The sequence below is a fragment of the Fusarium musae genome, chromosome 1 (genome assembly GCF_019915245.1).
Source record: "Fusarium musae strain F31 chromosome 1, whole genome shotgun sequence".
NCBI lineage: Eukaryota > Fungi > Ascomycota > Sordariomycetes > Hypocreales > Nectriaceae > Fusarium > Fusarium musae.
This window is the reverse complement of record NC_058387.1, coordinates 224370-248809: the sequence shown is the minus strand read 5'-3', so window position 1 is coordinate 248809 and position 24440 is coordinate 224370. Positions and strand designations below refer to the sequence as shown.

At 48.3% G+C, this 24440-nt stretch overlaps 10 protein-coding genes and 1 non-coding gene across 11 annotated transcripts; 5 read left to right on the top strand and 6 right to left on the bottom strand.

The window, feature by feature from the left end:
• Positions 1 to 768: 768 nt before the first annotated feature.
• Positions 769 to 1458, top strand: J7337_000097 (uncharacterized protein; the record flags this gene model as incomplete). The annotated part of the gene is made up of 2 exons (XM_044817861.1): positions 769 to 894; positions 952 to 1458. 2 exons carry the CDS (start codon positions 769 to 771, stop codon positions 1456 to 1458), a joined length of 633 nt encoding a protein of 210 aa, XP_044685563.1.
• A 926-nt stretch (positions 1459 to 2384) lies between these two features.
• On the bottom strand, positions 2385 to 3494 carry J7337_000096 (putative secondary metabolism biosynthetic enzyme; the record flags this gene model as incomplete). Its single annotated transcript, XM_044817860.1, has 1 exon — positions 2385 to 3494. One exon carries the CDS (start codon positions 3492 to 3494, stop codon positions 2385 to 2387), a length of 1110 nt encoding a protein of 369 aa, XP_044685562.1.
• Positions 3495 to 4163: 669 nt separating this feature from the next.
• Positions 4164 to 5943, top strand: J7337_000095 (uncharacterized protein; the record flags this gene model as incomplete). The annotated part of the gene is made up of 3 exons (XM_044817859.1): positions 4164 to 5154; positions 5216 to 5440; positions 5498 to 5943. The coding sequence occupies 3 exons, from the start codon at positions 4164 to 4166 to the stop codon at positions 5941 to 5943; spliced, it is 1662 nt and encodes a 553-aa protein (XP_044685561.1).
• A 355-nt stretch (positions 5944 to 6298) lies between these two features.
• On the top strand, positions 6299 to 6969 carry J7337_000094 (uncharacterized protein; the record flags this gene model as incomplete). The annotated part of the gene is given in 2 exon segments (XM_044817858.1): positions 6299 to 6323; positions 6341 to 6969. The coding sequence occupies 2 exon segments, from the start codon at positions 6299 to 6301 to the stop codon at positions 6967 to 6969; spliced, it is 654 nt and encodes a 217-aa protein (XP_044685560.1).
• A 512-nt stretch (positions 6970 to 7481) lies between these two features.
• On the bottom strand, positions 7482 to 7963 carry J7337_000093 (uncharacterized protein; the record flags this gene model as incomplete). The annotated part of the gene is made up of 2 exons (XM_044817857.1): positions 7482 to 7824; positions 7884 to 7963. The coding sequence occupies 2 exons, from the start codon at positions 7961 to 7963 to the stop codon at positions 7482 to 7484; spliced, it is 423 nt and encodes a 140-aa protein (XP_044685559.1).
• A 555-nt stretch (positions 7964 to 8518) lies between these two features.
• Positions 8519 to 8590, bottom strand: J7337_000092. The gene has a single exon. It is a non-coding gene; the product is annotated as a tRNA-Thr (tRNA).
• A 4148-nt stretch (positions 8591 to 12738) lies between these two features.
• Positions 12739 to 14279, bottom strand: J7337_000091 (uncharacterized protein; the record flags this gene model as incomplete). Its single annotated transcript, XM_044817856.1, has 2 exons — positions 12739 to 13666; positions 13741 to 14279. 2 exons carry the CDS (start codon positions 14277 to 14279, stop codon positions 12739 to 12741), a joined length of 1467 nt encoding a protein of 488 aa, XP_044685558.1.
• An 812-nt stretch (positions 14280 to 15091) lies between these two features.
• Positions 15092 to 17242, top strand: J7337_000090 (uncharacterized protein; the record flags this gene model as incomplete). The annotated part of the gene is given in 2 exon segments (XM_044817855.1): positions 15092 to 15327; positions 15343 to 17242. The coding sequence occupies 2 exon segments, from the start codon at positions 15092 to 15094 to the stop codon at positions 17240 to 17242; spliced, it is 2136 nt and encodes a 711-aa protein (XP_044685557.1).
• A 1146-nt stretch (positions 17243 to 18388) lies between these two features.
• J7337_000089 (uncharacterized protein) lies at positions 18389 to 18910 on the bottom strand (the record flags this gene model as incomplete). The annotated part of the gene is made up of 1 exon (XM_044817854.1): positions 18389 to 18910. The coding sequence occupies one exon, from the start codon at positions 18908 to 18910 to the stop codon at positions 18389 to 18391; it is 522 nt and encodes a 173-aa protein (XP_044685556.1).
• Positions 18911 to 21309: 2399 nt separating this feature from the next.
• J7337_000088 (uncharacterized protein) lies at positions 21310 to 22727 on the top strand (the record flags this gene model as incomplete). Its single annotated transcript, XM_044817853.1, has 2 exons — positions 21310 to 21447; positions 21525 to 22727. The coding sequence occupies 2 exons, from the start codon at positions 21310 to 21312 to the stop codon at positions 22725 to 22727; spliced, it is 1341 nt and encodes a 446-aa protein (XP_044685555.1).
• Positions 22728 to 23325: 598 nt separating this feature from the next.
• On the bottom strand, positions 23326 to 23883 carry J7337_000087 (uncharacterized protein; the record flags this gene model as incomplete). The annotated part of the gene is made up of 1 exon (XM_044817852.1): positions 23326 to 23883. One exon carries the CDS (start codon positions 23881 to 23883, stop codon positions 23326 to 23328), a length of 558 nt encoding a protein of 185 aa, XP_044685554.1.
• Positions 23884 to 24440: the final 557 nt, after the last annotated feature.

The following is a 24440-nucleotide window of genomic DNA, read 5'->3' as shown; positions in this document are numbered from 1 at the left end:
GAAGTGGCGATCATGCATGTACGGGATGTAGTATTCGGGTTGAACAAGGCTCTCGCTTACAACCCCCACGACATATGCAGTCTCACTGACGCCACATGTGTTGCATCGTTGCATCGAAGACCAAACAAGGCAGTTATTGAATCAGCGGCTGCATACTCAATCCTTCCTATTACTCGTTCGTATTGCGGCTCCGTAAGCTGTGTGTTTCACAAGTGGCGATATGCAGCTGCACAATTACAGAAAGCAGTGGTGGGTTACAGGCAAAGGATCTGAATCCTTCGAAACACTCAGAAGCCTGTAATCTCGAAAAATGTTTCCCAAATCGTACATACACAGCAAGCTTGCAAGTTTTAGGAATGTGACTGCATCAATTTTATCCCGAGGGATGTCACACTCTAGCGACATGCAGCTAGAGAATCTACTAGAAGCGGCCCGCTTCCGAGGCGACGCTAATCTTACACAGTGTTTGTTGTACTGGGCTGTAAATGTTCCGATGGAGCTGAGTGAACCAGGGGTTGTCGTATGCGGCACAGGCCGAGACGAGACTACGATACTCGAAAAGCTTGAAGTATGGCGATGTTTTGACCTCGCTGTGATTGGCGTTATTGTAAATGGATGAAACGTTACATTGTGACTTGCATAGTCGTTTTGTATATATAGGAGTTGTTGCATATACTTCTCAAGCCAATCCAGCAGATCAAAATCACGAATCACCGTTGCCAGCTCTTCTGCATACTTTCTTACCTCTTCTTCATTCGACTATCAGCCATGGCTTCTTGGGACAACCGCGTCGTCACCAACGAGCACCTGCTCCCTTACGTGGACTCCAACGCTGCCCCGCCAGACATCAAAGCTGCTCTGCAAACTTTACCATTCGAGAGGAACATTTTCAAAGTAAGTCAAATTTCCCCTTACAAATCCTTACCATAGTAGACTAACTGACTCTCAAAGCTCCTCGCCAACAGCAACGTGTTCTTCAAACCCTTCATGACGCTCCTTTCCTCCAGCTGGAGCGAGAACCGAAAGATTCTCCCTTCAGAATGGCAAACCACTGTTCTACGTACTGCAGCCACTCTTGATGCCCCTTACGAGTGGGATGTCAACGAGCCTGTCGCCCGCGTCCTCGGTCTCACTGACGAACAGTTTGCGGCCCTTCGCAATTCTAAAGAACCATTGCCTGAAAGCTTGTTCACTCCGCGTCAGCGATTGATCGCCCGCATTGTTGAAGAGCTCAGTCGCCAACCTCGTGTTAGCAAGGACGTCATGGATGAGGCTTTGAAGGCTTTCAGTCATGAGGAGATTACTGAGATTTTCTTCCTCAATGGTATTTACGGCTTCTTGGCTCGGTTTATGAATAGTGCTAGGATTGATTTTGACGAGCCTATTCCTGGCTTGCTTGACATTTTGGCCAAGTACAATGCATCGGCTATTGAGCGAGAGAAGCAGGCGAAGAAGTAAACTTGGATGACTGGTAGTCCTAGACTCATAGAAAAGGTCAATTAATCAATTTACGTATTTGGTATGATTTTGCTTTCTGGTGACTTGTCTCTTGTTTCTATGTCTAGTAGTAGTCTGTCTAGACTAATGTTAAATAAACCTGAAAACTGAGTGAGAGCCTGATGGGTTCCTTGTCATTCCGACTCGTGGCCGAGACAGAGAACTTAGTAGGATTCTCGCGGGGCTAATCAGTATATTAGTCGAGCCTATGATGTCTGAGCAAAATGTACCAAGTCCGCATACAAACAGATCCCATCTTCACTTGGGTCTTCTGGATGTGTCTATAATACTAGCAAAGGCAGTTCCAGTAAGCGAACTGGGCCATACTCATTCGCAGTTGATGTCATGACTTGAGCCTCCTTATCATAGGCATGGTGAAGTTGTATATTTCCCGCTAAAGAACTACAAAGACTTGATGTATTAAATTGATGTATTTCGTTTCTCTCCCGATGTTGACGGTTGATGATTATACTTTATCAAGAAATTTGCCTTTGCCTGACAGCTTGTCTGGTGGACCATACCGAATTTCCCAAATTAACAGGGCGCCAGACAATTATTCTTTACTTTAGGACTAACAACCCCAAGCGTGAGAGTGCAAGCTGCTCCACGAGAGCTGGTAAACCCAAGACATCCACGTAGCATATTACACCTTTTCACAATTCCTATGACACATTCGTATTACGCACATCAGATGTTAAGTTAGCTGAGGAATTAGGTATCAGCGCGTGCCGATACCTCTTTCGGTGTTGGACAATATGTAGGCTACATGACGCAATCTCACTCTATGTGACAACTCGTAAAAGATCTTCGCTTGCATGAAAGGGTTACATTACTACCTAATTCTACCACCCACCACTTGGGTTGAGCCTCACAAGGCGCATATGCAGCTAGATCCTACCAAACTGCAAAACCTGCTTGACCCTTCCCACCTTGTCAGCAGGACCTGCAGTAACAGCCTCCTTCACACGCCCCTCAAACTCATCCCTGCCCTCAACATCCCGAGGGACCTGAATGATCTCCACAGGCGGCGTACGCAAAAGTCCCTGAGAAAGCAGATCCTGGAACCACAGCAGGAGAGATTCCTGCTCTGCTGCAGTCCGACCCTTTAGCTGTTCAGACAGACGAAAGTTCCGAAACTTGACCTCTGACCAGAACAGCAGATGCTGAGATAGACCAATAATTCCACTTGCGCCGCCAAGAGACCCGTAGTTGACGTATGTCCCACCGTGAGAAAGGGCATTTGCGAGTCTCTCGCCGGATTCACCAAAGACAGCGTCGATGGCTAGCACGACACGGCCCTTGGCAGCAGCATCCGCGAGTTCTGCCGAAGCCTGCGTACCATGCTTAGCAAGATCTGTCTCGGTAATCACGATCTCAACACCCTGGCTCTGCAGATCAGCCTTGAGAGCATCGAGAGTACTACCATCCCGATCACGCACAACACTGCAGGTACGAACACCCTTGAGACGAGCAAACTGCGATACAAGCCTCGCGATGGTTCCAGAACCTGCGTTCTGAATGATCCAATCACCAGGTTTCAGATCACGCATATCCTCGACAAGGAGGTAAGCCGGCAGAAAGGCCATGCGCAGAAGAGATGCGCCAAGAAGATCCTTTGTAGGCGACAGGGGAATAACATCCGTCACACTAAGAATAGCTTGGCTTCTCCAGGTTCCTAATCCATGTCGACGCGGAACAATAAAGTCTCCGGGCCGAATGTGGGTCTGGTCTGGGTTGGTCAGAGGCCCCACTGCTTGGACGCGAGCCACGCCGTCATAACCCAGCACAGGTTGGTTGTCTAGGGTATGCAGCGGCTTGACTGGGTAACGACCTGCGAGTACGAGGAGGTCTTGGGGGTTGATTGGGGAGAAGAGGAAAGATACCAGAATCTGATCGACACCGATGGAATCTGGTGGAATTTGTTCTTGTTTGGGGTAATGAAATCCCACAGAGGCTGGTTTGCCCTCAGAGGGTTGAACTTGGCTAATGGCAGCCATTTGGCAAAGGGTTGTACTGTTGAGGCAAAGGTAGAGTTGAGTGATTAGATTGAATTGGATATTGATTTGTCCTTGCCAGTTTCTGGGTCCAAAGACCCCAAATTTATATCCCTGACGTGCATCACTTTAGTCCACAACCATCTGGAGCATATCCTCAAGAACTACAAGAGATCTGAAGATGCAATCGGGGCAGCTAGTGTTAGCTCACAATCAGGCGATTTCCCCGTGCCTTGTTAATCACCTCGCGTAAGCACCCGACCCTGGTCAATGGGCACAAATTCCATTTTCAGGCCAAACTCCTTGCGAATACCACACAGTGCGCTGTAACGTTACGGTACGGGCCTGATTCGGTCGTCGCCTTGTTCTTGTTTTCTTTACCCTATAGGGACAGGCCGACAGGGTTCCGAATCCCTTCACTTTGTATGGTTTCTATCATTTTCTATGTAATTTCTACGCATCGTTTCATGCCTTCTGAAACTGGTTGCTTGCTTGCTGTGATAATTACGAATTTAAATATGAAAATTTTTATGCTTCTCCACAGCATCAGAAATACATAACCCCAGATTGTCACCTAGCGTTGGAGTTTTCGCTCATCGTTCAACAGTGTCTTTTTAGCGTTATAACCTTAAGAACTTTAATCTTGTACAAGCCTTAATACTCTTCTTCACTATGTCTTTCTCTCAGGAGAAACGGTCCGGCGACAGCTCGGATGACACTCGTCTGTCACCATCTCCCGGCCCTGACTCCTCAGGCAACGAAGCCCTTAGGGAGCCCCAGGTTGAGAAACCCGCACCAGACCCCTCTCCTCGAAATGTTCATGGTATCAAGTGGTTCCTTGTTGTCTGCGCCCTTCTCTCCGCCCTGTTCCTCTACGCTCTCGACAACACCGTCGTCGCCAATGTCCAAGCTAAAGTCGTAGAAACCTATCAACGCGTTGACCTTGTTCCATGGCTTGGCGTCTCTTTCGCACTCGCATCAGCCGCAACAACACTTCCCTGGTCTAAAGCTTACGGTACATTCTCAGCGAAAAAGCTGTTCATTGGCTCAACTACCGTCTTCATGGGCGCCTCTGCACTCTGTGGTGGTGCACCCGACATCGATTCCTTCATCGTCGGCCGTGCCATCGCTGGAGCGGGAGGTTGCGGCATGTACATGGGGCTTTTGACACTCTTGTCAGTCACCACTACAAACGCCGAGAGACCGAAGTATCTAAGTCTGACGGGATTTATCTGGGGTATTGGTACTGTTCTTGGCCCTGTAGTTGGAGGATCGCTTGGCGATAGTAGTGCGACTTGGCGATGGGCATTCTATTTGAACTTACTGGTAGGGGTTGTCATTGGTCCAATTTATGTCCTTCTACTCCCTGACTTCAAGCCTCAGGCTGGCGTCCCCTTGACTAGCCGTCTAGCTCAAATCGACTACCTCGGTACAGCTCTCTCCATTGGTTCCGTTCTATGCCTCATCATGGCGATGAACTTTGGTGGAGTTCTGTGGAGCTGGGATGCAGGCAGGAGTATTGGTCTGTTTGTTACAGCTGGTGTCTTGCTCATCCTGTTTGTGCTCCAGCAGATCTTCCAGATTGGTACCACGTTTGAGAACCGACTGTTTCCCATGCATTTCTGGAAGAGCCGTACTATGATTTGCCTCTTCTTTACCATGAGTAAGTCATGCATTCCGAAAAGTGTCTTGTATTGGTTCACTAAGGCTAACTGCCTTGTTAGTGCTGGCAACGTTCGGTAGCTTTATCGGAATTTTCTACCTGCCACTGTATTATCAGTTTACTCGCGGAATCACGGCTGTAGAGACATCGGTCCACCTGTTGCCCTTCATCCTGTTTCTCGTCGCCTTCAACTTGCTGAATGGTCAATTCATGGGCCGAACAGGATACTACTATCCTTGGTACATTGTAGGCTCTTTGATGGAGCTCATCGGTGGAGTTCTAATGTGTAAGTAACACCCATTCCCTCCTCCTACCTGAACTGCAGTCACTAACTGTGCACCAGATACCGTCGATGAGCACACTTCGAACGCCAAGATCTATGGCTATACTATTATCCTCGGCACTGGCGTCGGTTGCTTCTGTCAAGCTGGTTTTGCAGTCGCCCAGATGAAAGTCAAGCCCACCGAGATCCCCTACAGTGTCGGTTTCATGACAGTCGGACAGATGCTCGGTATCGTATTTGGTACTGGCATGTCTGGCGCTCTTTTTGTCAACTATGGCCAGCAAGCTCTCCAACGCGTCTTCCCCAACGTCTCCAAGACCGAGATCGCTGACGCTCTCGCCGGTGTCGGTAGCGGCCTCATCGATTCTGCCAAGCCTGATGTTAAGGCAGAAGCTATCCATGGCATCACGAGAGCGATTCAACTCGCATACGTACCCATCATCGCGGCCGGGTCCATTTGTCTGATTTGCAGTCTCGCAATGAGGAGGGAGAAGGTGTTCCACTAAGAGGCGCCAGGGGCCAGTAGGCTATCGATCGATTTCGATCTCTCGTCCTGATAGTCTCTGGAATTGGGCTGGATAGAAAAAGAGATCTGAGGTTATCCAGAAGGGAGGGCGTTTGTTCTGCTAACGAAATAAAACAATCGCCTTCCGCCTGTGTACCTGGAATGTTAGAGGCACAAGACTGGTAGGGGATAGTTAATGTGCGCCAAGAAGTATGTATGCGGTAGAGTTGTATCCCATAGAACAACATTGGCATTAATACATTATTAACTTAAACATAAAAAGCTGGAAGCCCACATAAACTCGACCCACTCAGCAATGAATAGCCGCCGCATGTCCACGCCATGATATCTTTCTCATGGCCTATTCGACTCTCGGTCGTGGTCCGGCGACTGGACAGATCAGATCCCCGGCCATGTCGTTTTCGTTCTGCGTCTTCTACCCCAACCAAGAGAGGCCGCCAATTCGTTCGGATCGCCACGCGTTATCAATGTACTCGCCGCCGGAAAGGAGTCGACTGATCTCTTTCTCGACGATTTGACCCTCAAAGAGCCCAGCCAATTTGACATTCCCAATTTCGCCGTACACGCTGCTACCTCCGTCACCCTTACTCTCAAGCGTATCGCTGAAGCGCTGGAGAACAAGGACATCATGTTCATTCACCCGCATCCTGGCGTAGTTAGCACAGACTTGTTCATGAAGAGTTGGGCTCGCAAGTTCGACCCGAGCAAGGCCACAGCTCCGCCTGCTGGAGATTTTATGAAGCTTACACCGGACGAAGCTGGTGAAAGATGTATATACTTGGCCACAAGCGCTGAGTTCGGAGGCAATGGTGTTCCTGTACAGAATGGGCGACATACAGCCAAGACTCTGACCCATGGAGCTAGAGCCTCGCTTTTCTCGATCAACGACAAGTTTGAGATTGTCGAACAGGACGATATACTTGCTGATATTCAGAAGATGGGTACTCCTCACAAGATCTGGGACCACACCTTCGAGGTCATTCACTCTCTTACTGAGTCGGATTAGATAGGTCCAAGTAGCTACCAGTATCTGACCGATCAGCCGTCAGTAAAATTATGCAGACCAGGGTTCATAAGAGAACTTTTTCTTAAATTTCTTAAGGTACATATCTCAACTGCAATACGAGTCCACATCCAGCGTAAGACTTGATAGGTAGATAGCCTAAGAGTCTCCCATAGATAATGGCAGTGAAGTTCTATAGTGAGCATTCTCTATCTATATAACTATTAAAATATAGGCAGACACACCCAAACGAGCTAAGGATAAAGTCTTAAAAGTTTATTCGGCTGAAATGGAAACGTGCTTGACCGATAAAAGCATACACTCAGGATCAGAACATACGCGCAAATAATTAGCAATGATCTGGCCTCATCCTAAGTCCTATATTGACATGATAACGCACATTATGCTTTGCGCTTTATTCGGAGGTCCCTGTCAGCTTTAGAGAAAAGATTATTATAAACTCACTCAATTCATAACTAAAAAGTCGCTTACCCACGCATGGTGCATCGTCCAAATCACTTTGACTCTACTACAGCAGCAATAATATCAATAAGTTGGTTGAATCGAAAGGCGAGATCTTTTCGAAGATTTGTCATGTACGCATCAGGCAATGGGCTGCCATTCGCAAGCCAACGGAATTGCATCTTGTTGGGTCCCAAAAAATCCAGAACCGTAGTTCCATAGGCGATCACATCAGGATAGTCAGGCCTACGCACTCTGAACTTCATAGAGTGGTTCGCCGCGTCAACTTCGGTCATCTCCTCTGAGAATGTATAGTGCTCTGCCTTATGCTCTCCTTCAGGATACTCGTAGTCAAAAGTGCGAATGCTGCCGATACCAAAGCCTTCAACAGAGAGACTAAGGCAACCCGGGTACCATGCTTTTTCGGCCCCAAAGCCAGCAATCATGCCCCAAACCTCGGCGATAGGGGCGTTGATATAGGGGCGTTGATCTCGCGTGTGACACAGACGTATTCTTCAAGCTGATTCTGAGCCATTGTGTGAGATTCTTGAACTAGAAATGCCTAGGTTATAATTGTTCTCAAGTTGGACGGTGTCCTATAACAGGACAGCTTACGGCTGTTATTGTACCTCTAGAAGTCTTTTCATAGGTTTCAAGGGAATGACAAATCGCTTTTGGAATTATGTTTCCATACAGAGCATTCGCACAATACATTCATCCGAGGCCAGACTGCTAGGCCGATCCTTGAAGGTAGTTGTGGATCTATATGGGCCTCGGTCAAGACAGACTGACTCAACAGGCAGGCCTCAGAATCATGACCGGCTTTGATGTTGGCTCTAAGAGCGTGTATAAAGTGGCAGACAGTCTAAGATCAATACAGCAGACAGGGTCGCATCTCTACGCCTTAATAATTTATACTACAGGTCATAGAGTAAGGAGTATATAAACTGAGATAACATAAATTTATAATCTATCAGTAGCTTACTGAAAGACATAAGGTGGTGGAAGTTTCGCAGTAACAGGAAGCGCATAGGGAACTCGATCTTGTTAGTTAACTAACTTGAAAACTGCAAAAAGGAGAAACCTCGCTTGCCCCGTACTGGAATCGAACCAGTGATCTTATCATTACTAGTGATACGCTTTACCACTGAGCCAACGGGGCATGTTTAGCGACTTGGACAAGCTTGAAGATTTCTTCCGTATCGGTCTATATGAAGTTTACGATACTTGATGTGTCTGCGTATTGATGGCGATTCACAGAGTACGAGCTTATTTCCACTACGTTGCAATGCGCTCCAGGGATCGCATTCCCTCAGCGAACGTGAGAGAAATACACTTCAGCACTGCGTAATACCCAGCTGGAGGAGATACAGTCAACGGTAGTATTTGACTGACGGAACCTTAAAAAGACAGAAGTATGTTGGATGAATATCGCGTCCAAGGCGCCTGTTTACTCTCTATTTACTTCTGTTAATAGCTTAGAAGATCAAGCCTTCCGAGTTCTCATCTTTTCCTGATTTGGTAAGATTTGTGCGGGGTGAATACTTGGAGCTCATGAAAAGATGAAGCGTTCCTATCACCTCGAACTCCCCAGCCGCTATTTTTTAGTGCGTGCTGTAGCCAGCTTAGTCTCAGAAGCCAGTACTTATTTGTATCCCTATCCCTTCCCTTCTACAGTTGGTGATTTCACTTCTACTAAAACTCATACAGCCCTGGCTTAAAAAGAAACACGAATGGCAGATACGACATCTAATGAGTCGCCAGAAATACAGAATGATCAACACGAGTCCTCGCTCGTATGCGAGACATGCAATAGACAGTTCTCACGATATGAGCATCTGAAGCGACACACTCAGACGCACACTCAAACAAAGGCTATTGAATGCACCTACTGCAGTAAAAAATTCAGTCGCAAGTAAGTACCATCTACCATCAACCATCAAGAATAAGCAAGTTATTTGAGCTATACCAACAACTTGCTTACTCCTGATGATTGTCTAGGGACGCAGCGCAGCGACACGAACGGTTACATGGACGCGAAACACCCGGAGGCGCACAAATCTCAACTTCTTCGCCACTACGGCGAACCTGTGCGCCTTGTTCTAAATCACGCATCAAATGCTCAGGAGGGACACCATGCACCTACTGCGCCCCGAGGAATTTTGTATGCTCTTACCTGCCCCGGAAACGACGGGGGCGTCAGATCAGGCTCAGTTCCTCTGAAGAGCAGGGTTCTGCTGCAGGCGGAAGAACATTGTCAACTGTGCAGTTGCTTGGTACAGTAGACACGCCCAGGACCGCGACCGATTGGCTTGAAACCTCAGCGAGTCAGCAAGACATGACGTCTGTTATTCAAGCACAGACAGATACGATACAAAGAGATCAAATTACCAGTAACGACGGCCAAAGCTGGTCAGCGAATAGCCATCAGAGGCGTGAGCCTGAAGGGCCGACGAGTAGCCTCGATGATATCCCAGATACATATTCGTTGCCCATAAACTGGCTTCCATTTGACGATGTCCCACAAAGCAGCTCATTCCTGCACAGTATAAACGACACGCCTCGTCTAGTATCTGGGGTTGATGATGCATCTACGACTGCTCCCCGGAGCCTCGAGACGCAAGCATCGTTCAAAAGTTTCCCAGAAATACATGAGCAAATCTTACAACAAGACCATGTTTCCGCCTTGATCGCTTCGATGGCCTCAAAAAACGAAAGGAAAGCACAGTCTTCGGAAATCAGTGACGATCCTTCGCTTCCCTGCATTAAAGCCACGCATTATTCAGACGGTGCGGGTTTCAGGGAAAGTCGAGCAGAGAGATACATGCGACAACGACGGGCTGCATATGTCGAAGACCATGGACCAAGTCCGGACCAGCATGTCCAAATATCATGGATCAGCGACCTAGATGCCAGAGTCGCGACAGCGAGTCAACGGAATGAAGCCATCAGTGACATTCCAGGTAGTATATTCGAGGAGCTCATGTCAAGATTGGACTCTCATGCGACCAGCTTGCATATACTTTCTGACTTTGCTGCACACAAAGAACGTCTGCTAGCGAAAAGCACCTTTCAACTATTTATCAGTCTCTACTTTGAGCACTTTCATCCAGTAAACCCTTTCATTGATAGATCGCATTTGTCTATTCCCCTCTGGGGCTGGAGCCTGTGCCTAGCTACCGCTGTAATTGGTTCCAAGTATTTTGGTTCTGAAGAAGTTAATCGCTTTGGAGATTGCTTATGCTGTATCCTGCATGAGCTCATGGCAAGAGAAGTATATCAAGCGCCATCCCACTTTTGGAGAAGAGTATAGCTGACTTTACATAGCTCGACTTTGTCAACTCCCAAGAGCCGTTGCCCTACATACAGGCTCGGATCCTGGCATCAGTTGGGCTGTGTCAAAGCCGTCAGCCGGAGCTACTAAGATGCGGATACAATGCCTTAGCGATGGCAGGACACGCATGCCTTCGACTTCGCTTACTGAGTGAAGATGATAATATCGGTTCATATCAGGATGATCAGAGCCTGGAGCAGAAGTGGATCACTTGGCGATTTCGAGAGACACGAAGAAGAACAGGCCTTTTTATCTGGGTAAGCAGCTCGCTTCTCTTGTTTGCTAGTGTTCTAATTTGACGCATAGTTGGCCAGCTGCTACTTCTCTCTTGCCTCTGAGCATCACCCGTGCCTGTTCCCTGATCAGCCTCAACTGCGGCTTCCGTGCCGAGAGGAATTATGGGCAGCCAAGTCGCCACAGGCTTGGTCTAAGGCCAAGTCAACCGGTGGAAATGTCTATCCAATATCCTTCTCTGCAGAAGAAACTTCACGACTTACAGTGCCTGAAGTAACACTGGAGCTTTGGCGAGACTTGAAATCTCAGCATTCGACGAATTCCTTTGCGACCATAGTCATAATCCACATGCTGGTCCATCGCCGATGGAACGCTAAGGAATATTTGGCCGATGCACTTCGCGACATGCCACAAACAAACCAGTCAAAAATCCATGTACCTGAGGGAAAATACCTTGGTTCAGTGCCTGAGTACATCAAGTGGCGCAATCAATGCTGTGACTGCTTGGATGTGCTGCACTGGGAAGCACTCAGTCAATCAGCCCGGGCAGAAGGACTTGAGGATCCCGTGTTACTGCATCTACATCTAGCCCGCCTCTCACTCCTCGCCCCGGTCCACGACCTCTTTGCGCTTGCTGACCAGAGTACCCTCTCAGGAATGACACACATGACCCCCTGTAGTCTCTATCACCACGACACTTCCAGCCTAGAACCACGGAAGATGATCAAGATCTGGGCGACTCAAGATCGATATAAGGCTCGTCTGGCAGTGATACACGCTGGGGCTGTTCTGTGGCATGTGAGGAGATACTCATCAGACTCGATTATTGAACCATTTGCTCTGTTTCTTGCATCCTTGGTGCTCTGGGCTTACGGTCAAACCTCCAATATTCGAAAGCGCTACGAGTCTGCATGCACTATGGCACAGTCTCCATTGAGCGCCAACGAGGACTCTATGAGTCCTTCGACCACAACACAGGGTTCATTAGGAAGCCATGCGATAGGCGATAGTATGTCAACCAGGCGTCGAATGCCACGCGCCATGCAACTAGACAGGCCAATGGATGATGAACTTGTTCAGTACTTTATAAGGTCTGGTGAGGACCTGTGTCTTCCGCTTGAAGGAGTAGACGACCTGTGTGCAGCCGAAGGCCCATTACAGGTTCTGCAAGAGGTATCGAGTCTACTGATGGAACAACACAAGCCTTGGGGTATTTCTAAGACTTATGCTAGACTTTTACAAGACCTTCAAGTGCCGCAGTGGCAAATGTGAACGAACGTTGGGTGGGAAAACAATGTGGGTTTAGATTCATCAGAAGGGAGAGAACATGATATTTTCTTGAGTTATTAGTTGATAACCTGATGTATTACGGAACGATCGCTAATAGATGAGATGTGTTCGATCTGCCAACAACTACTTCGATAACTATGTGAAAAGAAAGCTAGAATGATGAACTACGTTTCGCCTAGAATCGACACAGAAGTCCCTTTCCAGCTCTATACCTTGATCACTCTTGTTCCCTGGCTATTGTCATATGCATCGACGTGATAGCTCTTGAATTTCCTCGTCGGAAGCTTAGCCTCGAACATCAGGTCAAGTTCTTCGTAGCTGCGACCCTTCGTCTCAGGCAGGCGGAAGAAAGCCCAGACAACACTGAGACACGCAAAAGCGAACCAGAAGAAACCAGTTTTGCCTGTGATCTAAGGGTTAATATTTTACAGCGCTGAAAAGGGGGAGATGTACTAGCCTTTCAAATTCCAAGCAGAAGGATTCATCATGTACGGCTGAATGACATTGGCAACGATTTGCGCCAGGTAGTATGAGGTTCTGGCCAAGACCACAGTCTTGGATCGCAAACGCGTGGACGAAACTTCTGCAGGGATGGCCCATCCAATTGGGCCGACAGTAAGAGAGAAGGTAAGGAGCCAGATTAAGCAAAGGATCGACTGAACCCACTTGACGGCTGGATTGGAAGTGTTGGTAGCTAAAGCGCCGATGATGAGGAGCCACATACTCATGAGACTCATGCCAGCGAGATACAAGTTTCGACGGCCAATGTGTCTCATCAGGAACCACGAAGCAATTGTACCACAGAATGCCATTCCAGTGCCACCGAGATTAAGGTTGTAGGAGGTCTCTGAGTCCAATCCTGCTTGCTGGAAGAAGTACGTGGCAGAGTAGGCGAATTGGGCACCGCAGGTAATCTGACCAAGGAACGACACACATGCAATCTCAGTACGGCGTATATCAACCGTCTTGAAGCAATCCCAATATGAAGTGCCTTCTGAGATACGTTCTTCGGTCTCGTTTGTATGAATCATTAGAGCGACAAGAGGCTTTGCTTGGGGCTTCTCGTGAGCGGCCATGAGGCAGAGGACACTCTTTTCAGCCTCGTCGTATCGGCCCTTGCGAACAAGATACCAGGGTGACTCGGGCATGAATACACAAGCGACGAAGAGGAATGGGATCCATAGCCATTGCAGAGCAAAAGGAACCCGCCATGCCCAGTCATTGTCCCACTCAATGAAGCTCTTGAGGACTCCAGCGCCAATGAGCTGACCTGTTGCGAAGCACATGTTGGTGTAGGCCGTAAGATATACGCGAAGAGGAAGCGGGCAGAGTTCCGAAGCATACGCAGGACCGATCGTGGCGAAGATGCCCCAAGGGAGTCTTGGTTGCGAATTAGCCGAGGTGTCCAAGGGGGTAGTGTATGTCGTGAAGAGAGGAGAGCTTGGCCGACTTACCCGCAGAGAATCTGTCCCACTGCCTGAAGCTCAACAGACATGCCAAAGAATGATACCATTACAAAAGCAGCCATAAGCACCACACCGAGAAGGAAGGCAGGCCGATATCCAAAGCGCTGTATGATGAATCCATTCAATATGGCGCCAACGATGGCACCTGCTTGCGGACCGCTCCCCATGGCACTCTGCCAGCGGGCAGGGATCTGATACGTCTGGGTTGCATCCTGATATTCTCCAAATCGACGAGCGTAGGTAGGGTAGGCATACAGCGAGCCGATCAGGATAGTATCATAGCCTTCCATGATGATGGATAGTGACACAACGAGGGACCAAGCGACAGCCCATGGGTAAGACTTGAGGGCTTGGCGAACGGTGAGGGCATGCTCATGCGCATTCGCTGCCTGGGCTTCGTCCAAGGTAGCTTCCCAAGAACCAGCATGGCCAAGCATGATGCTAGGGTTGTTTTTTTCGTCGCGCGTATCGTGCATAGCTAGGCCTTCGTTGTGCTCGACCGAGTGAGCAGAGATGGTCTTCTCCATGGCCGGTGCAAGAATTCTGCTCGATTGCTGCTTGTGATAACAAATACTGATAGTAGGAAGGGGATATGGATGGGAATGACTGGTATTGAACTCACAGAGCGTCCGAGCTCTATGCTTTATACTTACAAATGGTGAAGTCCTGGCCATGACGATTCGGTATCACTGCCGGCTCGGATACTTAGAAGTCGTATGACAGCTGGACTAGGTCTCAAGCCCCGTGGGGAAATGTCACGAAGTGACCAGAACGCGGAGAAGCAGGCCACATCCTAGTCATGCGCTCCAATATTAGGTATTGTCAAAGCGTAAAGAATGTCTGTTGCTCTACTCTGTAAGCCAAAAGACTAAATTGTTCTGCCAGGTTCTTCGGGATTTCGTCGTGCTCTTGACCCTCTAGCACCTAAGGCTACACCCAATCCGGGACAAGCCTCGTTGGTGAAGATTTATTTCGGATAATCCACCCCCATAGTGAAAACCCGATACTCAACTACGGCCAGCCACTAAACCTTTACAACCAATCGAGCTTAGCTATGCACCGTAGGCTCCGGTACTATCGCTCATTCCACCCCCACTCTGTATTTCCTAGTACCCAGGCTTCCTGACCTCCCTCTGAAGTGTGAGGAGCAGAAGCGGGACCAGGACCAGTAGCACAAGGTCAACGCTCGTATCGAGAGAGATGGAGATCAATCAAGGGTTGGGCTAAGTAGGGATCTGCATTTCTAAAATGTATAAGAGAAAGTGTAGGCTTGTTAGATGTTTATGCATCCCTGCGCCGTTCACTTCTTTCAAATCATTGCAGCATCATCGTCCTTGCAATGGCAGATATGGCAGATAAACCAGTCTTCATCTCCTGGAAAACCACCTCGTTGACCATTAACTTTACGAAGAACGAGTTTGGGACAATTTGCATTTATGAGATTCTCCCCTTGAGTCACTGCCATCAGAAGTCGGCTTCACACCTCTTTACCTCGTCCGAGTTACCACTCGTCAGTGTCAGGCTCAACAGCGAAGGCAATACCAATGACAAGACGGCAAAATCACTTGTTGGCGGGTATCTATCTTCCAGGCTGAGATACAAAAGTCACCAACAGAGCCACGATGGAGATGTTCACAGACTGGACATCCATAGTGAGGATGAAAGAGCGGGAATCTCAGTGACTGCTCATTTGAGCGTATACGGAGGTGTGCCTGTTCTTCGCTCAGCCGTCACAGTGGTGAATGAATCCAAGTCATCGGACGTTATCGTCACGCAGCTTTCATCTTTGGCCATTGGTGGCCTCACAACAAGATCCAATGAATGGAACAAAGACTATGTCCTTAGAACGGCAACCAATAGCTGGTTCAGAGAAGCTCAATGGCGCAAGCACTCACTACCCTACCTTGGCATAGACAAGAACGGGATCTGTGAGCTACATGATGGTCACTCAGGGTCGCAGGCAACCTTTGGTCTCCAGAACAGGGGATCCTTCTCCACTGGCTCACACCTACCAATGGGAATATTGGAGTCTGAGTCAAACTCGGATACCTGGGCCTGGCAGATCGAGCACAATGGATCCTGGAGATGGGAAATCGGCGACTACAAGGACAGCATCTACATCGCGGCTGGAGGTCCAACCAAAGCAGACCACGATTGGAGGCATACTTTATCTCCCGGTGACAGCTTCATTTCGCCCCCGGTCGCTCTGACTCGTGTTTATGGCTGTTTCCAAGACGCTGTTCGTGCACTTAACGACTATAGAAGACGAATCATACGGCCGCATGATGACAATAAAAGGCTTCCGATAATTTTCAACGACTACATGAACTGTCTGATGGGCGACCCAGACGAAGATAAGATCGAAGCTTTACTTGATCCTGTGGCCCAGTCAGGGGCCGAGTACTTTGTCATGGATGCCGGCTGGTACGCTGATGATAGCAACTGGTGGGATGACGTTGGTCTGTGGGAACCTTCCAAGAAGCGCTTTCCCTCTGGCTTCAAAACATTGATGGACAAAATCAAGACTAAAGGGCTTATCCCAGGTCTGTGGCTGGAGCCTGAAGTCGTGGGTGTCCGGAGTGTTGTTGGTGAAAGACTGCCAGAGGATGCATTCTTTCGCGAGAATGGGCAACGGGTTGTCGAGAGAGGGAGATTTCAACTCGACTTTCGCCATCCCGAGGTACGAGCCTGGATGACCAAGGTCGTTGATAGACTCGTGGTCGATTACGGCGTTGGATATTTCAAGTTTGACTACAACATCGAAGTCATCCACGGAACCGATGCTCCAGGGTCGTCATCCGCTGGTGCAAATCAACTTCTCCACCAGAGATGTTATCTCGACTGGGTCCGGTCACTCCTCGACAAGTATTCGAACCTTGTGATCGAAAATTGCTCCAGCGGCGCACAAAGGATGGATTACGCCATGCTGTCAGTTCATTCTCTCCAGTCCACCAGCGACCAGCAAGACCCTATCCTGTACGCGGCTATTGCTGCAGCTCTGCCAACATGTGTACTGCCTGAGCAAAGTGCGAGCTGGGCATATCCTCAGCCAGAATGGAGCGATGAACTCAATGCCTTTACGGTAGTGAATAGTCTGTTGGGAAGAGTCTATCTAAGCGGTAGACTCGATCGCTTGAGTCTTTCGCAGATGGAGCTCATTGTCGAGGGGATGGATGCGTACAAGACGATTCGTCCGCATCTTGTGATGGCGCATGCTATCTGGCCTTTGGGACTACCTAGTTGGCATGACGACTGGATCTCACTGGGCTTGGAGACTAGCAATGGTCTTTACCTGGCAGTGTGGCGTCGAGGTGGGAGCAGCTCGAAGGAGATATCGCTACCAAGACTGGCTGGATGCGGCAAGGTTCAGGTAAACGTGGTGTATCCCAAGCGGCTGCCTACTCAAGCCATCTGGAAGGAAGCAGATAATATTCTGGAGCTCAAATTTCCCGAGACGAGGTGTGCTCGGGTTCTTCATATTAGTAGCTAGATAGAGAATTGATCTGTTGAACCTCCCCTTTACGGCCGTGATTACTAATACTATAAAAAGTCGAAGAGTTGGTTGTTCGATGTACTTTCAAGTTCTCAAGTGTCAGATATCCGGCTGAGTTTCACAAAGAGCGGACGGACAAAATCCAGGACAGTATTACTCGATTCTAGACAAGCTTTGAACTGGCCACAGCGCCAGAGATACCAAGTCTCCAAGACACAAAAACTAGCTCAATATATGCGCTCATATGAAAAGACTAATGCAGGCTGTGAGTTGTCTGGGTTAGTGTACCTAGCAGGGCTCGGAAATAGTCAACACACTGAAATGGCACAGGCTACAAAGTAATGACACCTCGTCTCAATTGTGAGGAATTTAGCGCCACCTGATTCTAACGCAGTGAACAATACCAGAAGCGATGTTCTGAATAAGTTTCCAGATATCATGGATCTTGAAAACAAGGTGCAAGAGAAAGGCAAGAGAGGCATGTGATGCCTTGATGTCCAAAAATGTAATGCGGAATAATTTCCGCGATTCCTAGAATAAGCGCGGAATACATAATCATGATGCGCTGTTTATTTATCCCCTTCTAGCTTGGAAACGACTAAACGTCATTTCCTGGGTGTATTGCGAACTTGCTATTATAGTGCGGCCTTAAGGTACCAAAGGCGATGTACTGCAAGGTGAAGTGGTTGTACCGCTCATCCGCTTCAACACCCCGATAGCAGAGGCTTTCAGGCGTTCACAACAGTCCCCTCTATAGCCCTGCCGAAGCAGCCTGACAAGTAATGAAGCCTCAAAAATACAGTCTTGAAATCTCTTAATATTGTTCTTCCTGTCGAGCGTCGAGGTCGATCTAGACAGTAATCAGTCGGTCCAGATGCTACGAAAGCCAAATTCTACTGGCCCTTCTAAGAATACATCTCCTATGCCATCCCAGCTCACTATAACAAATCCTCCATCACACTCCACTTTCACTCTGCCCTCCAACAAGCTGCGGCGAACGCCGTTGACGACTGCCCCACACGAACAAGACCCTGAGCCCAGAGGAATGCCACCGCCTCGTTCCCATATCCTCAGTCGAATGTGCGAGGGGGTCAGCACTTGAACAAAGTGAACGTTTGTCTTTTTTGGGAACAAAGGGTGCTTTTAGATAGCTGAGCCACGCACCATGACGTCCACGGCCGCCAGATCGTTCACGAAGAACGTGCAATGTGGATTTCCCATATTGCACGCCGCGGGATCTCCAGATAGAGGCAGCTTGAGTGTATCGACCTCTTGGGCGGTTGGAATCTCGCGCCAGTCTATAAGAGGAGAGCCCATACTGACGGCAATGAAGTTATCCGAAACCTTGTGGCATTGTAGGAGCCCCCGGATCGTCCTTAGAGTCGTAGTGGATGAGCCAGTTTCACGCATCAGCTTCCAGGCCACACCACGGGTAGCACTCCCACATGCGTTCAATATTGAACCGTCTGCATTCCAAAAATCCAGATAAGCTGCTGCATCTTTGCAAGCTGACAGAACCACGAGTTGGTTGAATCCGATCCCGCGATTTCGATCTCCAAGCCGTCTCGCAATATCCTGATCGATTATGATGTCCTGGTCGCGGAGATCAATAATGGCAAAGTCGTCGCCATTGGCATGCATTTTCTCGAACCTGATAGTAGACATTTCTGGAACTTGAGGAATATTGAAGCTGTCTTCAGAATTCTTCTTGTTAAGCTCTATGAAGTATAGAGGGTACTCTACAAGGGAACGCATACTCTCCTTTGCCAACGAGGGTTACCTGAGTCATACCCTTCCGACATCGGGCTAGGGCTGCACGCGTAACTTGCATCATTCGGCTACTTGAAATCTTGCATAGGACTGGCGTAAAAAGAAGTCTGGGGCCGGGAATGTGATATATCGCTCAGCTAGTTGTCATTACAGGGGTAAGACGTTCGATAACACTAACTATAAGAAACTTTAGTTGAATTATCCGAGATCGTAAGGTGATAATGAAGCTATGCTGTTATCTGATATTATAAAGACTTAGTATTATTTGTCTTTATGCTTATAAATCCAGCACTTTCTACAACGCTACCCTAGACCTATTCTCTCAGGCACTATAACATAACCTTATACCCTTTTTATTTATAAGCTGTTTATACAAGACAACCAACGACAGGGTCAGTCAGAATAGTGAGAAATACATGGATAACAGGTTCCACTTCTGTTCGCTACGCGGCTTTAATAACACTTTTGTATCTAGAAGAGTTCGCGAATGTCTTTGGCAGTTCTGCTCAGACTACAAATACGGGAAATACACGGAGGGTCTTTTCGGCTATCAATGTAGCCTTATACACTAATTCAACATCGGCAACTTTGGCACGGTCCTTTCAGAACGCTATTATAGCGTTGCAGATCCTGGGTTTGACTTTGACCTGGTAGGACAGGGAGTAAGTATTATTGTCTATGCCACTATTGCCATCTCTTTCTCCGATAATAAATACGTAGGTACTTATATTGTATATTATGCAGTACGTTTTAATCTTCTATTCTAGTCTTTGTTTTTCATTGACGCGTTAGTGGACGTGGAAGCACATTTGGGGACGCGTTGGGAGACTCGTGAGCAGAGGTAGTTTATCCCTTTCTGCTCCCAGATAAAATACTTGTCCGCTAGTGAAATGGTTCATTCGATTCTGCCGAGACTTCTCCAGCACGATAACATTGACCCTGATAGACCTTCAGGAGACGCAGGCTCTCTTCGCAGCACACCATTTCGGTAGCCACCATCGTAGCGTTCCACTGCTACACGGGCTTAGCTAACGTTGCTTCCATATCCTCCTACGTCCTTAACAACGAAATCGCTCACGCCGCGCTTATCGGGCATGATCCCTCTCTTGTTGCAGCTCGTTCTCCACGCATCGGATAATACATCGACATACACTCTTGGTTTTGTCTTCCTTAATTGGCTTTTCATCGTTATCAAGTCTGCACTTCAGAAGGGGGGTGCTGCTGGTTTCGAGAAAGCCCTTCAAAGGCAGTAATCAATGCTGGTATGCGGTAAAAGGCTCGGGGCCATGTCTTACTGCATGAACTATAACATAGCGACGGGTTTCACGCACATCAAGTTGAGTCTGATTTTCGTGCACCCACTGACTTTCTAGCTTCTCATCGACTGGGCGCTAGCCACGCTACATGCTTTCTATGACAAGGCCTGATCCCCAAGCAAAGGTATTAAGTTGGCGGACTTTGATCAAGAAGAAGGTCTTGGCCATTCTGACGGCGTTTCTGGCGATGGCTTTTGGGCTCGACGACCTGGTCCGATTTTATAAGGGATTACACGATCGGTATACCCTGAGGGCGGACTACCTTGGTCATTTGGACAGGTTACAGCAGTGTCGGTCTGGTTCCCAGTGGTTTGCAAGTTCTTACACTATTGTGAGTTCTGCCCATTCACCCGTTTCTGTGCGTATGGGGTCGCTGACTTGTCTTGTATAGATGTGGTGAAAGTTGGTGTCCAGACGCGCACCGACAAGGACGGATATGTCGTATTACGCCGCAAAAAGGTCATCCTAGGTCAAAGAGCTCGAAGAACCTGGGTTAGATAACGTTCCGTTGATCAAAGCTGCTGTTCCGCGTAGCATGGTCAGGGCGGAGTCGATCAAAATGCGAGCCTCATTCGATACTTCGACGGAAAGCTTGCTCATGCAACCACATGCAGGTAGGAATTTATGACATGGGGACACCATGAGTCGATCTTTATTACGTCTCTCGTACTCCGGATATGTTTGTGTTTTGTTTCTGGGGTTGTTGGTATAAATGCATGGCCATCAGGGAAGACGCTACTGAACCCATGTTCAGCCTAAGAATTACACAGTATGTTAACGGCCCCCAAAGAACAAGGATGCAAATATGTTTTTCCGACAAAATAGAGTTTGGCTATCCTTTTTTTTACCGAGTGTTCCGGGCGAAAAGTAGCAACGCCATATTGTTTTGTCTCCCCTTGGGTACTGCGCTACTTGATAGTAGCCTATGCTACAAGCGGTCACAACCTTGAGAACATCCATTGAACTGATTGCGATACGATGCTTTCCTCTACGTTCCTCCATTCAGCTTTGATAGCCGCCACGCAAGCTATTGATGTTGATGTTGCGGTCGTAGGAGGCGGCGGATCTGGTGGTTATGCCGCTGTCCAGCTTCGCGAGACGTATGGCAAGAAGATTGTAGTCATTGAGAAGCAAAAGCAGCTGTTACGTAAATTGTGTGACCTCTTGATGGCAGAGAAACTGATATATTGTAGGGTGGCCACGCGCAGTCATGGTACGATCCAGTCACTGGGAAGGCGTACAACTATGGCGTTGATGCGTTTACGAACATCACCGTCTCAATTGACTTCTTCAGACAACTCGATGTTCCAATCGGACCACTCCAGTCTGTACCAGCAGAGAAACTATACGTTGACTTAAAAGATGGCAAAACAGTGGACTATACGCCTCCAACCACGAAAGAGGCCGCCGATGCTATGGAAAATTATAGTGACGAGTGGCTCAAGTACACAGATATCCTGCTACCTACTAGCAAGCACTTCCCTCGAGGTGACAAGGTTCCGTCGGATCTCTTGCTGTCTTGGTATGACTTTGCGCGCAAGTACAAGGCAGAGGCTGCTAGCCCGAGTATCTGGGAGACTGTGGTCGTCGATCTCAATACCGCACTGATGATTGATGTGTGGAAGGCATGGAATCCTAGCGTGAACTCGTTCCAACCAGCGTCGGGTGATAATACAGAAATCTGGCAGAAGGCTGCTAAGTTTCTGGGCAAAGATGTTCTCTATGAGAGCGAGGTGGTGTCTGCAAAACGAACCAAGAGCGGAGTGAAGCTTGAGGTCAGAGATACAGATGGACATATCACCAAGATCAGCGCCAAGAGACTGTTGATAACTATCGGACCAGAGACGATCAACCCAAAGTACTTCGACCTGAGCAGCGAAGAAGTGGAGGTCTTCCACTCCGCTGCCGGCAACCGCTATTTCACTGGTATCGTCTCTCACCCTTCCATGCCTGCAGCTGGAATCACCACTGTTGTTCCAGCTGCCATCAAAGGAAACTATCTCGCCTATCCAACGGTCCCATTCCAAGCCTACTTCCAGTATAAAGGAAACTCTTCTACCGGACCTATCCACCGTGCTCTAACTGTTGTCCCGCGAGAGACTTCGATCGAGGACGCTAAGGATCTTGTTCGCAAATCGGTTCAGAATCTCATTGATGAGGGAACAATCCCAACTGGGAAGTCTAGCGATCTAGATTTCCGAACTTTCTCGGATCATGGACTCTTGTATAGGCACTGGTCTGCTGAGCAGCTGCGTGGTGGTATTTTTGCGAGGGCGAATGCTCTTCAGGGTCAGCGATCGACTTGGTACACTGGGGCTTTCTGGATGAACAACGATTGTGTCATGTTGTGGAACACTACCAACGCCATCTTGAAAGAGATGCTCAAGGACGTGTAGATTGAAGTATGTCAGGCTTCACAGGTTACGGAGAATGGGAGGGAGTGTCTAATCTGTGTCATTTTTCACTTCTTTCCAGCGACCAGTTCGGTGTGTCGAAGTTGTTTCGTGTTCTGCCTATATTACCATATTCCTTGGGAACCATCCCCGCATCAGAGGCTTCTGGCTAAAGACCGCGAAGACTTGGCCATCAACATGAGCGAGTAGCCTCAATAGTAAAAGCATCTTATTACAGTCTTGTTCATTACAACATGCCATCATTTTGACCCCAAACCCAATGCAAGTTGGTCCCCACCTCGACACCATCCTCGGTCTCTGTAGTAAGCGTTTCAACCAGTAACCTTATCCCGCTCTCGGTCAACCCCAGGCTCCTGTCCTCATCCAACAATAAAATGCCATTCAGACTTTGTGCCATGTACTCCAAAGCCACTCTGTTAATAACTGCAGTCAGATCAGGTCTTCCCAACGTGACAAAAACCTTTTCGTCAACTTGCTGGAAGCCAGCTTCCTTAAACTGAGTTGGTAGAAGAACGGGGCACCTTGCGCATGTTAGTATATATCCACGACATCATTCTGTAAGTAGAAAAGTCTCAATCACTTACTTCGGATCACGCCCGAATTTGACAGCGGCTGCAGACTCAATCCTCTTCCAATCATGGAGGGCGGCTGAGTATGGGTTACTGGCATACCCGTAGGCTCCTATCTCGGACCAGAACAGGAACCCATCCGGTTTAAGTAGGGTCTTTAGGTTCTTCACAGCTTGCAGCCACTCATCCTTCTTCAACGCTGCATAGAGCAACTTGACATGTACCAAGTCATATGTTCCCAGATACTCTTTCGTAAAAGGCTCCAGCACGTTGCCATATTGTAGTTTGACATTGGCTGGCAAAGAAGAGGGGTCATGAAATTTACGCGTATCAATGTCGAAGCCGTCCAGCTGTGCTTCCTTGGGAAGCCTTGGGGCGAGCTCCTTAAGATATATGCCAGTCCCAGTGTTCGCGTCGGCGACCTTGGGGGCTGGGAGGGACTTGAGATGCTGCCAAATGACGGTTGGAAGATCACCGCGAGTAAGAGTCTTGAATATGCAATGTTGGAAGTCAAGGCGCTGCCGTTCCTTGTCGGCGTCGCCATGATTGAGTGTGTAGATCGGAGGCATATTATGTAACTTGAGTGGCAACGCAAGTAGGAGTAGTGATTTTTGACAGGTATAAAAAAGCCATCAATTCTTGGGGATTTAGGAACACCTGCCATTTTATAGACAGATGAGGAGCTAGTAACACAAAATGACACGTGTATCGATGATGACAAACACCAAATATTGTCGGTCACATTGACAACGTTTTCGGAGTCCGTATTAAGAAATCTGCTTAGCGGTCTCCTGACCTGCCAGTTCTGCAATGTATCATGCAATAAGAAGTGTTTCCTTGACTTTTACGATCTGAGGCGCCCGCCATTGCAGGCAATAGTTCCAGCGCCTGAACCGACTGACGCGGGCCCCCGTTGTCGCTGACTCCAAAGACATGATCCTATTGGTTCGATGCAGGACATATCACATTTCTCCAACTTGTTGTTGACAGACTGGAAGAGAAAAGAGATTGGAACTAATGCGATGTACTAAAATCTGAATCAGCGTTGAACAGTTTGCAGGTACATACATGGCTGAGGTGAGACATAACTGGGGGCATGTGATGTACCATCTCAGGTTCGAGGCAT